General features: G+C 46.5%; 1 protein-coding gene across 1 annotated transcript; it reads right to left on the reverse strand.

Annotated features, from left to right (window-relative positions):
• Window positions 1-1,631: 1,631 nt before the first annotated feature.
• SELENOS (selenoprotein S) lies at window positions 1,632-9,921 on the reverse strand. Its single transcript, XM_047766854.1, has 6 exons — window positions 9,756-9,921; window positions 8,969-9,103; window positions 6,234-6,340; window positions 3,727-3,816; window positions 3,547-3,625; window positions 1,632-2,347 (listed from the first exon to the last, which is right to left on the reverse strand). The coding sequence occupies exons 1-6, from the start codon at window positions 9,829-9,831 to the stop codon at window positions 2,268-2,270; spliced, it is 567 nt and encodes a 188-aa protein (XP_047622810.1). The 5' UTR covers window positions 9,832-9,921; the 3' UTR covers window positions 1,632-2,267.
• Window positions 9,922-11,277: the final 1,356 nt, after the last annotated feature.

Genomic DNA, 11,277 nt, shown 5'->3' on the forward strand with positions numbered 1-11,277 from the left:
GTGGGTCCACAGAATTCAGTTTCTTCCTATGTGCTCATGACTGTAATTCCTAAAATTTATGGGAAAAAAGTGAGGTCTGAGGGAAAAGTTTTATCTAATAGTGTAGTGAAACGTGTCCTTCTACTTTTTGTCTTTTTAGGGCCGCATCCGTGGCATATGGAGGTTCCCAGGCTAGGGGTTGAATCAGAGCTGTAGCTGCCAGCCTAAGCAACAGCCACGGCAACTCAGGATCTGAGCTACTTCTGTGACCTACACCACAGCTCAGGGCAACCCCAGATCCCTAAGCCACTGAGCGAGGCCAGGAATCAAACCTGTATTGTAGGAGTTCCTGTTGTGGCGCAGTGGTTAACAAATCCTAGACTAGGAACCATGAGGTTGCAGGTTCGGTCCCTGCCCTTGCTCAGTGGGTTAAGGATCTGGCGTTGCCGTGAGCTGTGGTGTAGGTTGCAGACGTGACTCGGATCCCGCGTTGCTGTGGCTCTGGCGTAGGCTGGTGGCTACAGCTCCGATTCGACCCCTAGCCTGGGAACCTCCATATGTCTCGGGAGCGGCCCAAGTAACAGCAAAAAGACCAAAAAAAAAACCAAAAAAAACCAAAAAAAAACGAAAAAAAAAACCTGTATTGTACCCTCATGGACCCTAGTTGGGTTCATTAACCACTGAACCACGTTGGGAACTCCCCCTTCTACTTCTGAAATGAAGAGCTGAGAGCTGCTTAACACAAGTTTTCAGCTGCAGAAAATATACTATAAAGAACTCTTGAGGAGTTGCCAGGTTTTCAATGATCTTGTCTTCCACTGGGAATCCCCAATCTCCTCCAGTCAAAACTTCACTCAAATGTCTCCAGATTCAAATACTTGGTTTTGACTCTTCCAATCTATTTGTTTGTGATCACACTGTCTTTAAGGTCCCATTTTTCAGTCTCCACAGATTTGAAGCCCTATGAGATCAGACTTTTTCCTTTATATATATGTCAGAAGAGATAGCTACAGAATATTCCACATATTCACTACCCAACAAATGTTGACTGATGTAGATCTGAGAATATTCTGGAATGCTTTCGGAGGTAATCATCACTATTCCGAAGGTTGATTTTTTTTCTTTCTCATAATCTAGACCTGAAGCAGAGATCAGCCAACTGCAGCAGGCAGGACAAATCCAGCCCATGAGCCAAGAATTTTTAAATGTTTTTAAACAATCTTTTAAAAATGTAAAACTGGAGTTCCCATCATGGCACAGTGGACTAGGAACCATGAGGTCACGGGTTTAATCCCTGGCCTCGCTCAGTGGGCTAAGGATCTGGCATTGCTGTGGCTGTGGTGTAGGCTGGCAACTGTAGCTCTGATTCGACTCCTAGACCGGGAACCTCTATACGCTGTGAGTAAGGCCCTAAAAAGTCGGGGGGCTGGGGGAGCAAAACTGAAATATTTACTATCTTGCCCTTCAGAGCATACCCAACAGAGGCTCTAGACAAGGGGACGTAGCAATGAGGTCAGGGATAGCCCACAGGCACCTAGAACCACTCAACTCCAAGTGCTCTGATTTTGTGGGTAACCCCCAAGGAGTCTGCCAACTCTTGAATCACTGCAGCCATGTGCCACTTGCCATGCTCACTGCAGGTGAGGAATAACGAGAAGGGAAAATACGTAGTATTAGTAGGAGGTTGTGAATGACAGAAAGCTGTGTAATGTTAGGTAAATTCAAGTTCATAAAGAAATTTCCTTAAATTTAATAAAGATGCTCAAAAATGTTCTTTGCAGTTTTTTTTTTTAATATTTACAGTTTCTTTTTTACAAAGTTCTGTACATAAAAATAAATATACAGAAACAACCCTATCAACTGTCTGCATCAGTGCTCCTCGCTGGTGGGCTCACCATTTACAAGGAAGACATCATTCAACGCAACCTGTCACAGAGACTTTTCTGCCAGCAAGGACCTCTTAACTTGAAGGATCACTACATTGCTAGGTCTCTTTTATCAAGATCACCAATCATTGGAGGCCTTTAGCTACCAAATAGCAATTAATTACCCATGGAATCAATGACCGCAGTCACTGGCTTCAGAGGAGTGTGGGCAATTGCCAACTGCTGCCAAGCAACCATGTCCACGCCCTATGCTGCTTTAATGCTTGAAGACGTGAGTATGGCTAAGAACACAAAGAAAGCCCCCTCCTCCTGCTAGTCACTGTGAAAAGCATGCGTAAGGCAATTGAGGGTTAAGGATTCATCTTGCTAATGTCAAAAGCGACACTAGCAAGATTCTTAGCCTCATCCACCAGATGACGGGCCTCTGCGGCCAGGCCTCCAGGAGCAGGCTCCACCTCCTTCTCCAGACAAAGGGTTGTAACCTGTGGCAGAGAAAGGAAGCAGAACAGTGCTGAAACATTCTGTATTAGATGTAATACTGTGAGCCTGACATGCAAAGTGAAAGTGCTGCGAAGATATATCCTAGCCTCACGGACATTTTCATAAAACTTTCAGTTGCCAGATGACAAAAATACTTTATCCTGTGATGACACTTTGGGCTGACTTTCTGGTGGGAATAAAAGAAGCCATGCAACTTTTCTTCAGACACACACCACTCCCCTACAGCAAGCCAGCTTTGGGTTCCTAATGCACAGGGGATCCGAGTCCAACCTTTAAGGGCAGCCCAGCGTATATCCAGGCTGCACAGAGCCTATGTTCCAGGCACCCCACGGTCCTCCAGGAGGCCATCCAGGCTTCCACACTTCTGCTTCTGCAGCCCCTCCCCATAGAAAACCCCTCTCCCAAGATGGAGAATAGAGCATCATCCTACAAAGCCTTCTAGTGCCTTTGCCTTCCCCTCCCCCACTCAGGATTAATGTGAGCCTCCTGGCAAATCACAAAGGATGGCTTATTTTCATCTGGCTGCGAGTCCCATCTTCCCCAAAGGATGTGATAGTCCTTAAGACTGGGATAAAGACAGACGGCCATGTTATCAGCCACAGAGCTTGGGATGTTGCACACAGAAGGCAGCCCTCTGAATGAGCACCTGTCCCTGCCTCCTTGAGAAAGTCATTTATAAGAAACAAGACAACCTGGCTGGAAAGACCAGAACCGCTGTGTCCTGGACCGTGGACACACTCACCTCCAAGATGCGTGAACTAGTCCTCACCCCACTCACCTCTCCCCTTACAGGGCTGTGTGGGATCAAGTGAGAATACTAAAACACAGGTGCAACCATCCCATCATTTACTGGGGGCCTTGGGCCACCTCTTTTTCTGATTGCTTATTGAGTGCTACCTGGAACTGAGTGGACACTGAGGCCAAGGAGGTGACAGGCCTCCTGGAAACAGGCCTTTGCCCACATCCTTGCCTGAAGCCCACTGGGCAACAACAAGGCTCAGCAGGTTGGCCACTTCCAGCCACTGAAGGCTGCCCTGCATCTGTTTCTTTAATTTCATCTTCATAATCTTAAACTTCGGAATTAGTTTCAATTTATAGACGACACAAAGAAACAGAAACCAGTTTTTAAAGGGAACTCTGTTCTGTAATTGTTCAGCATGCTTTCACGCTGGATACTGACCTCCTCCCCGCAAAGGCTTCTTGTCAGATTTTCGTTTCGGGATGACTGATGAAGTAGAAGGTCCAGGGCTATCTTCTTCCTGTTGGAACACACACAGGCTTAAGAATCCAGCTAAAAATATTCCAGTCTAGGAACCTGCATCTACTTGAAAAGAGCCTGCTGGGCTGAATGCTCCATCACCTGACGCTTCCTTGCATCTCCTCTATAACTTCTTCCTTCTTGCACGCTGTCCCATCTTTCAATCTTCTGTCTCCTTTTTTCTTCTTCGAGCTGAGGAAGAATAACACATGGTACAGAATGAATTCATAAGCTGCCGTCCTTCTCCAAGAAAACATAATTGTGCTGTTTTTCACTGAAAGATCCTTCAAAATACACCTTTGCTTGCCCTTCACTTTCTTCCACTAATAAAACTGTTGCCATCTAGTGGTGTGAGTTTAACTCACAAGCAGAACCTTTGGGTTTTGTACACCATTAAAGAAAGCAAAAAGCCATTAGGGAAAAAAGTGTCGACTCAGTTCTTCTGAAGCTGGACACTTCTGGTCATGTGGAAAGGGTGAGCATGACTGGCAGGCCTGCTTTGCTGCTACCGGCTGTGTTCCCTGAGGAAAGTCATTTAAGCCCTTTGTTTCGTAGGCTGTCGGGATCCAATGAGAGCAGATTTGGAAGTGCTTTGAAAGTCAGGTACTAGGGGAACAGCAGAGGATTATGTCCAACAATGAGCACTTAGAAAGCTTGTGATTATACGGTGAGCAGGTTCCTAGGGCTGGAGGAGGTGGGGGTACAGCACCCTGGGTCTTTGCCTCTGCTTTCTACTCCTTGAAGAGCAAGCAACTGGGCACCAGAGACTATGTGCATGCAAAGGCCACCCACTCTCTCATGCCCAATGGAATCCAGACCCAAACCATACGTCATTCTGGTTCTGGTTAAACTGTGATGTCACTAAGATTGTAAAAAGGTGCCTTAGAAAGCACATATCCCAAAAAACCATTGCCATGACTTTCAGGGTCCACCACTTCTAAACCCAAACGCCTGTCACTTCAATGCTTTCACTGTCTGCAAAGACAGGAGGTCAAGAAGGAAACCATCTCTTGACCTAAAGGTTGTTTTATGTTCACAGCTAACATGGAGAACACCAGAATGGAACACAGCTGAGACCTGAGACCACAAACATGACAGCTGACCGAGCTGTGAGTCAGGCAGACTGTTTGCTAATTTTGTTAAAGGCATGAGACAAAACCACATATGCTATATATAACAACTTTAAAACTGAACACAGGCTTTTGTCCTCTTTCCAATTTGGGGAGGATCATATTACAATTAAAAAATAATAATCTTTCAAGAAAAAATTTTTAAGCTCCATAAATGACCAGGCTGTTTAGCTAAAGCAAAAACTTATGCCCTCAAGTCATTAATTCTGACAAGTGGAATTACTCTACAGCTCCAGAAACAAAAGAGTAATTGGCTGAAAATCAGCAAAGAAAAAGGTTAAAATAAAATGGCTCAAAAATGGCATCTATGTATACCATGCTGCCATTTCTATGGAAAAATGATGTATGTATGTGTCCACATATTGATAAATATTATTTCTGGAAAAATACCTAAAAAATATAGGAACACTTAGGTAGCAGCAGATAAGGGAGCAAGAAAGGCAGAGAATTTAATTTTCATAGCAGGGATTTTTTATACTACAAATTTTTTTTAACCTCATGTAACTTAGAAAATTATATAAATAATAGGAACGTGCTAGTACATTTTAGGTTAGTGACAGTATTTAAGTGGAGGATGGGCAACCCACTAACCACTGAGGAAGGCTGCTGAGACCGAGCCGGTGCGTGTGTGCAGCAGGCGGCGTCCTGTTCTGGCCTTTCCCTCTGAGCTCTGGCCAAGCTGGGGAGATCAGCCATGGACTGGATGACAATGCACAACACTAAAGCTACCAGCAGTGGCTGAAAGGCACTCCACCCTGCCAACACCAGAGACAAGCAAGACCAGGAAGACCAACTTTTCTGGCTTCCTTCTGAGAGGATGGAGAGGAGCCTAGAAACATCTGCACTGAAGCTAAAAAGCAGAGTCCACATTCAGTCCCTTCAGTTACACAGACGGGGTCCAATGTGGTGGGTGATGTGAGTCCATGAAAAGCAGCACACCCCACTAGTTGCAACCATCAGCCCTGGTTCTTTCCCACCCCCACCACCAAACCCTGTGTCTTTGAAACAGTTTTTCAAAACTCTATCTCCTGCTCTTGCCAACCCCCCATCTTCCATCTCCTGCCCTCTCTCTACTCTCCATCTCAACCCTGGGTTGAGCCCATCACAACCCTCCCCTGGCTCTCCTTCAATCTAGTGAAAAGTGACTCCACCAATCCAGGTCTTGTGAGATGCCTGGCTTGACACCAATCATGGGGCAAGAGGCTGAATGCGTGTTCTGTGTGTCTGCTGGCAAGACTCCTATGCACAGCACACAGTTTTGAATGAAATGCTGTAAGGAAACCACTCAAAAGTAAAAACATAAATAACAGACACTCTTCTTTAAGAGTTATTTCCCCCCTAAACAGTAAGAAATGTAAGAAAGTACACAAGGAAAACATGTTGAGCAATAGTTAGCTACACACACACACTTTTACCCACTTTTTCTTTCACTAAACCTCAAACTTAAGAACATGTATTCAAACTAAAACCAATTCATACCTGTCTTAGCTTCTCCTTATGCTTTTCAACTTGTGCATTTAATTCTTCTTGCATTTTCAAACGAGCTGCTGCTAAAGCCTCCTGTCGTTTAACAACAACATCAGGTTCTAAAATGTCAGAAAAAATTTGGGATAAAGCACCTTGTGTAATATAAAATGGGAACTCTTTAGGGTCCATAATATTCGAAGTACACAGAAGTCAGACAATGCAAAAATGTATTTTCACATGAATAAGTCTACTCCTTTGTATGTATTTTAGTGCTTAAGGGGGCAGGGGACTATCCCGCAGCCATAGTTCTTAGACCCTGTTAAATATCCACAACATCAGAAATCTGTTCGAAACAGATTTCTGGGCTCACCGAGCAATTCCAATTCAGAAAGTGGCAGAGGCTCTGTGATTGAAATGTAACTGCTCTGATGGCTACAGTGGGATTCCATTCCACAATAGGATACCTCCTAACACCCAGTCCCTAGGTTGACCAGAATTCTAGAAAATAACCAAGGAAACAAAGTTTTTTGATCATTAGCCAACGCTTAAGTAGCCCAAATCTGTACCAGAAAGGTAAAGATCTTTAGATATTTTTTCCTTGTTTCTACAGGAAAAAAAATAAAAAGAAAAATCTTTCCAGCTAGCATTAATAGAAACAACTTATCCAGATATCTGGTTTATAAAACAGAACAAATTATATAGAGACAATCAAGCTCTCTATTTGCTCTCTAATCAGACCACCCTGTTAAGGAGTACTGAGGAGAACTACACAGTGGTGTGACTAATTTTTTCAACTAGGAAACAAACTAGAACGTATAGTTTGTTTCTTCTAGATTATAACCTCAGTACCATCCAAAGGATAGGCAATAATCATTACCTACAGAGAGCTGGCAGTTGAGAAAGGTCACCAAACTGAACCCACATGGAACAGGGGCAAAAAAAGCACAGTAGTGTGGTGTGGCAGAGGGGACTAGATCTTTTTTAGGGGGACTATTATCTTTTTCAAAGATAATAAAAGAATAAAAAAACAAAATTATAGTTCCACTTTATAGAAATATGAACTGTGGTAACATTCCTAACCGTTGGGTCATTCTTAGAATAAAATCAAATAATGTGTCAGAGTTTTTTTTAATTTGTGTTTAATTTTTTAAAATTATAGTTGATTTACAATGTTATAGTATGCAGTTTTTTGAACCTAATTTTTCTTTTCTTTCTTTCTTTCTTTCTTTCTTTTTTTTTTTGGTCTTTTTGCCTTTTCTAGGGCCGCTCCCCCGGCATATGGAGATTCCCAGGCTAGGGGTCTAATCAGAGCTGTAGCCACCGGCCTACACCACAGCCACAGCAATGCAGGATCCGAGCCGTGTCTGCAACCTACACCACAGCTCATGGCAATGCCGGATCCTTAATCCACTGAGCAAGGCCAGGGATTGAACCGGCAACCTCATGGTTCCTAGTCGGATTCGTTAACCACTGTGCCACGACGGGAACTCCTCGAACCTAATTTTTCTAACAAAATTTTACAACACAAGGAAACAACTTTTACTGCACATTTTTTTAATTGATGTGTTAATAAAATAAACTTCTTTTCTGAGGTGCCCATCCTAGTATCTTATATTTTATAAATCTACTCCAGTTGTGGGCAGGTCTCCCATTGCCAGCAATGGTTATACCAGGTGACTAAAGCCGTCATTCCCTAACACCACCAACATCCACTTCATAAAATCCTGCAACTTTTTTTTTTTTTTTTTGGTCTTTTTGCCTTTTCTAGGGCAGCTCCCTCGGCATATGGAGGTTCCCAGGCTAGGGGTCGAATCGGAGCTGTAGCCACCAGCCTACGCCACAGCCACAGCAACGTGGGATCTGGGCTGCGTCTGCAACCTACACCACAGCTCATGGCAACGCCGGGTCCTTAACCCACTGAGCAAGGCCAGGGACTGAACCCGCAACCTCATGGTTCCTAGTCGGATTCGTTAACCACTGAGCCACGACGGGAACTCCTAAAATCCTGCAACTTAAGCAAAATTTACAATTGTGGTCTGTTGTTGCATGTATAACCAACAATCAAAAATACTGAGAGACCGGCAGGACTGTAGGGTTTCATAGTAGAGGAGAGTGAAGGAATTTTCTAAATCTTTCTACTCATGCCTACTTTTGTGTTACGATGTTTGCTTTCCTCCCCAGCTGCACTAATTGTGGTGACTCAGAGGACCGATAATTTGTATTTAATTATGCTGTTATGTTCAAAACATTTAACATTTTTGGAGGATACGTCCTCAGCAACTGTTAGCATCCAACTACTTAAAAGCTACTGGTTCAGGGGAATGTGTTTTTGAAACAGCCAAGTGTAATAATCTATATCAGGTCTGATGAGGAAATCAAAATGCAGTGGCTGTGAAAAACTAAAAGAGTTTCTTGTCACTCACAATGGCTCTAGAGATAGCTCAGAGTTAGCCCGCAAGAGCCATGGATATGGAGAAAATGTGAAGCTTTAACCTATGCTGTTAAGTGAAAAACCACGCAGCAAGATACACAGGGAGTGCCCTACACACCATCAAGCAGGGTTTTTCTCCCATTAAAAGCTGCAAGTGAAACAAAAACCTATGGTACATTCACCAAAATCAATTTCAGAAGCATAAAATAGTTTCCCTCCTATATAGAGTTGTACTTCTTACTCTTAATATCAGACTAACTTTTGAAATATTTAAGTAAGTGTAAAGCCACGCCTTGATTTTTTATCAGGCACTAACCCAGGGCAGCAGCAGCTCCATCCAGGTGCCTCTGCCTCAAGGCCCTCAGCCGGGTAGACAGCTTCTGAAAGACCACGTAGAGAAGAATGCAGCAGAAGACGATGTACCAGCCATAGGTGGCCAGCAGGGAGCCCACTGGAAAGAAGAAACAGTTTTCAAGAAAGGAAAAATGACACTAAGACGGGGCTTTTCCATGAAATTCCACAAAGGCAAAATGAGCCTAGTTCCTTCCCGGTCTGGCTGAGATCTCCTAAGCAGGCAGTTACAACAGGGAGAAGTGCGACAATTCAGGGACCACTGAGAAGGGACTTCTCAACCACTTGGGGAACACCAGGGGGCAAGTCCGGAGGATGTAGGGCACGCCAGCCGGGTTTCGAGGGGTGAAGGGAAGTGTACTGACTCAGGAGACCAAAGGCCTTTCAGATTCTGCCAACATATAGAAAGGGTTGGCTTTGCGGGGCTAACACAGCGCCGGGTTTCGGGGGTGCGCTTGGGGCGGGGAGCCGAGGCCTGAGGCAAACACCAAGAGGCGAGTGACCCCAGTAACCGCAACCCGGAAAGGCTTGTTCCGTATCGAGTAAAGGACTAGCGCAAAAAAAGAGTCGACGGCGCCGCCCAGGGAAGCGCCGCTCTGGGAGGGCTTCCACGCGCGCTCCGGGCCCACTGCCCGGGCCTGCGTGCGGCGCTGACAGCCGGGTGCCGGCCGGGCCTGGCCCGGGCACAGCGGAGAACCACCCACCGAACATGGCGGCGCAAACCCTCTGCCCAGCGGCCCATGCCGACTCACCCGTGACGTGAAGGAAGCGCAGGCCTTCGGTCTCCAGGGCCGGCCGCGCGGACAGCTGGTCCCCGTCCGGCTCCATAGCCACCAGCGTAGGGCCTGGCCCGGCCGGCTGCGTCAACTGGAGCCTTCTCCTTCCGGCCAACCCCTATGTACACGTGGCGCTCCAAGCCGGCATTCAGGCGTCTGAGCCAATCGCGTCGCGACCCGGCCCAAGCGTTCGGCCAATCGTAGCGAGGGCGTGGCCAAAGGAATCAGCGGGGGAGGAGGGGAGGAGGGAGGGAGAGTTGTGAGGACTAGAAAAGCAATTGCTCGGGAGGGGCGGTGGCTAGATCCCGGAGGAGCTGAGAGAGACCCGGGAGGGGCGGGGTGACCTGCTGCCGGAGGGGTGTCCCAGCTTTGCTGCGCCTTCGGCCTCTTGGCGACTTCCTGACAACCTCCTTAGGGAGTGTTTGCTTTTGATTGGACACCGAGGTCGTCCGGGGAGGTTGGAAACCGGATTTGGCGCCCACACCCTTACTCCTGGCCCACAAAGTCCCCGCTCGCCCCGGAGTTCTATTCTTTAGAATCAAAATCTCTGGAAAAAGAATGACCCCAACAAACCAATGGCCCTATCTCGCACTGAATCTTACTGAGTGTCACAAGGCTTGATGCTTATGTTTAATAGCGTCCTGGCTGTTTTCTTGGCCCACCTCCACCCCTCACCCACCACCACCTCTCTGAGGCCAACCTTAACCACCACCACCCCTTTTTAGGGCCGCACCCAGGGCATACGGAGGTTCCAGGCTAGGGGCTGAATCAGAGCTGTAGCTCCGGGCCTGTTGCCACAGCCACAGCAACACAGGATCCCAGCCACATGTACAACCCACACACCACAGCTCACAGCAAGGCTGGATCCTTAACCCACTGAGCGAGGACAGGGGTCGAACCTGCGTCCTCAAGGTTAACCACACTTTTTGAAATCTGACCTTGAGATTTTCTTGAAGAAGGATTTAAAGTGAAGGTACCTAGTCGTGTCTCAAAAAAAGGGATGAGGATTAGGAATAGGGCCAGGAGGACCTCAGAGTGTGTGCCCACACGAGGCTGGAGGCCCAGGGCTCCCTTGGCTGGCTCACCCAGACTTTTCTCAAGGGGGCGACCTCTGGGACTTCACAAGGGCCTTTTCAGCACTGAGTCGGAAAAGCAGTAAGAAGGGCTCCTCACTGAAGAACTTGAATTCATGTGCCTTGGCAAAGAAAGCCTGAACGTTTTACTTTTTTTTTTTTTTGGTCTTTTCTAGGGCCGCACCCGCAGCATATGGAGGTTCCCAGGCCAAGGGTCTAATTGGAGCTGTAGCCACCGGCCTACGCCAGAGCCACAGCACTGCCAGATCTGAGCCTCGTCTGCAACCTACACCACAGCTCACTGCAATGCTGGATCCTTGACCCACTGAGCGAGGCCAGGGATCGAACCTGCAATCTTGGTTCCTAGTCGGATTCGTTAACAACTGTGCTACAATGGGAACTCCTGAACGTTTTTCTTAATCTTG

The sequence above is a fragment of the Phacochoerus africanus genome, chromosome 2, assembly GCF_016906955.1.
Source record: "Phacochoerus africanus isolate WHEZ1 chromosome 2, ROS_Pafr_v1, whole genome shotgun sequence".
Taxonomy (NCBI): Eukaryota; Metazoa; Chordata; class Mammalia; order Artiodactyla; family Suidae; genus Phacochoerus; species Phacochoerus africanus.

Coding starts and splice junctions, on each gene's coding strand:
- SELENOS (XM_047766854.1), bottom strand. CDS start 9,831: ATGGAGCCGGACGGGGACCAGCTGTCCGCGCGGCCGGCCCTGGAGACC. Junction 6,341..8,968: donor TGGAGCTGCTGCTGCCCTGG/GTTAGTGCCTGA, acceptor CTGACATTTTAG/AACCTGATGTTGTTGTTAAA. Junction 2,348..3,546: donor GAAGCCTTTGCGGGGAGGAG/GTCAGTATCCAG, acceptor TCTCTGCCACAG/GTTACAACCCTTTGTCTGGA.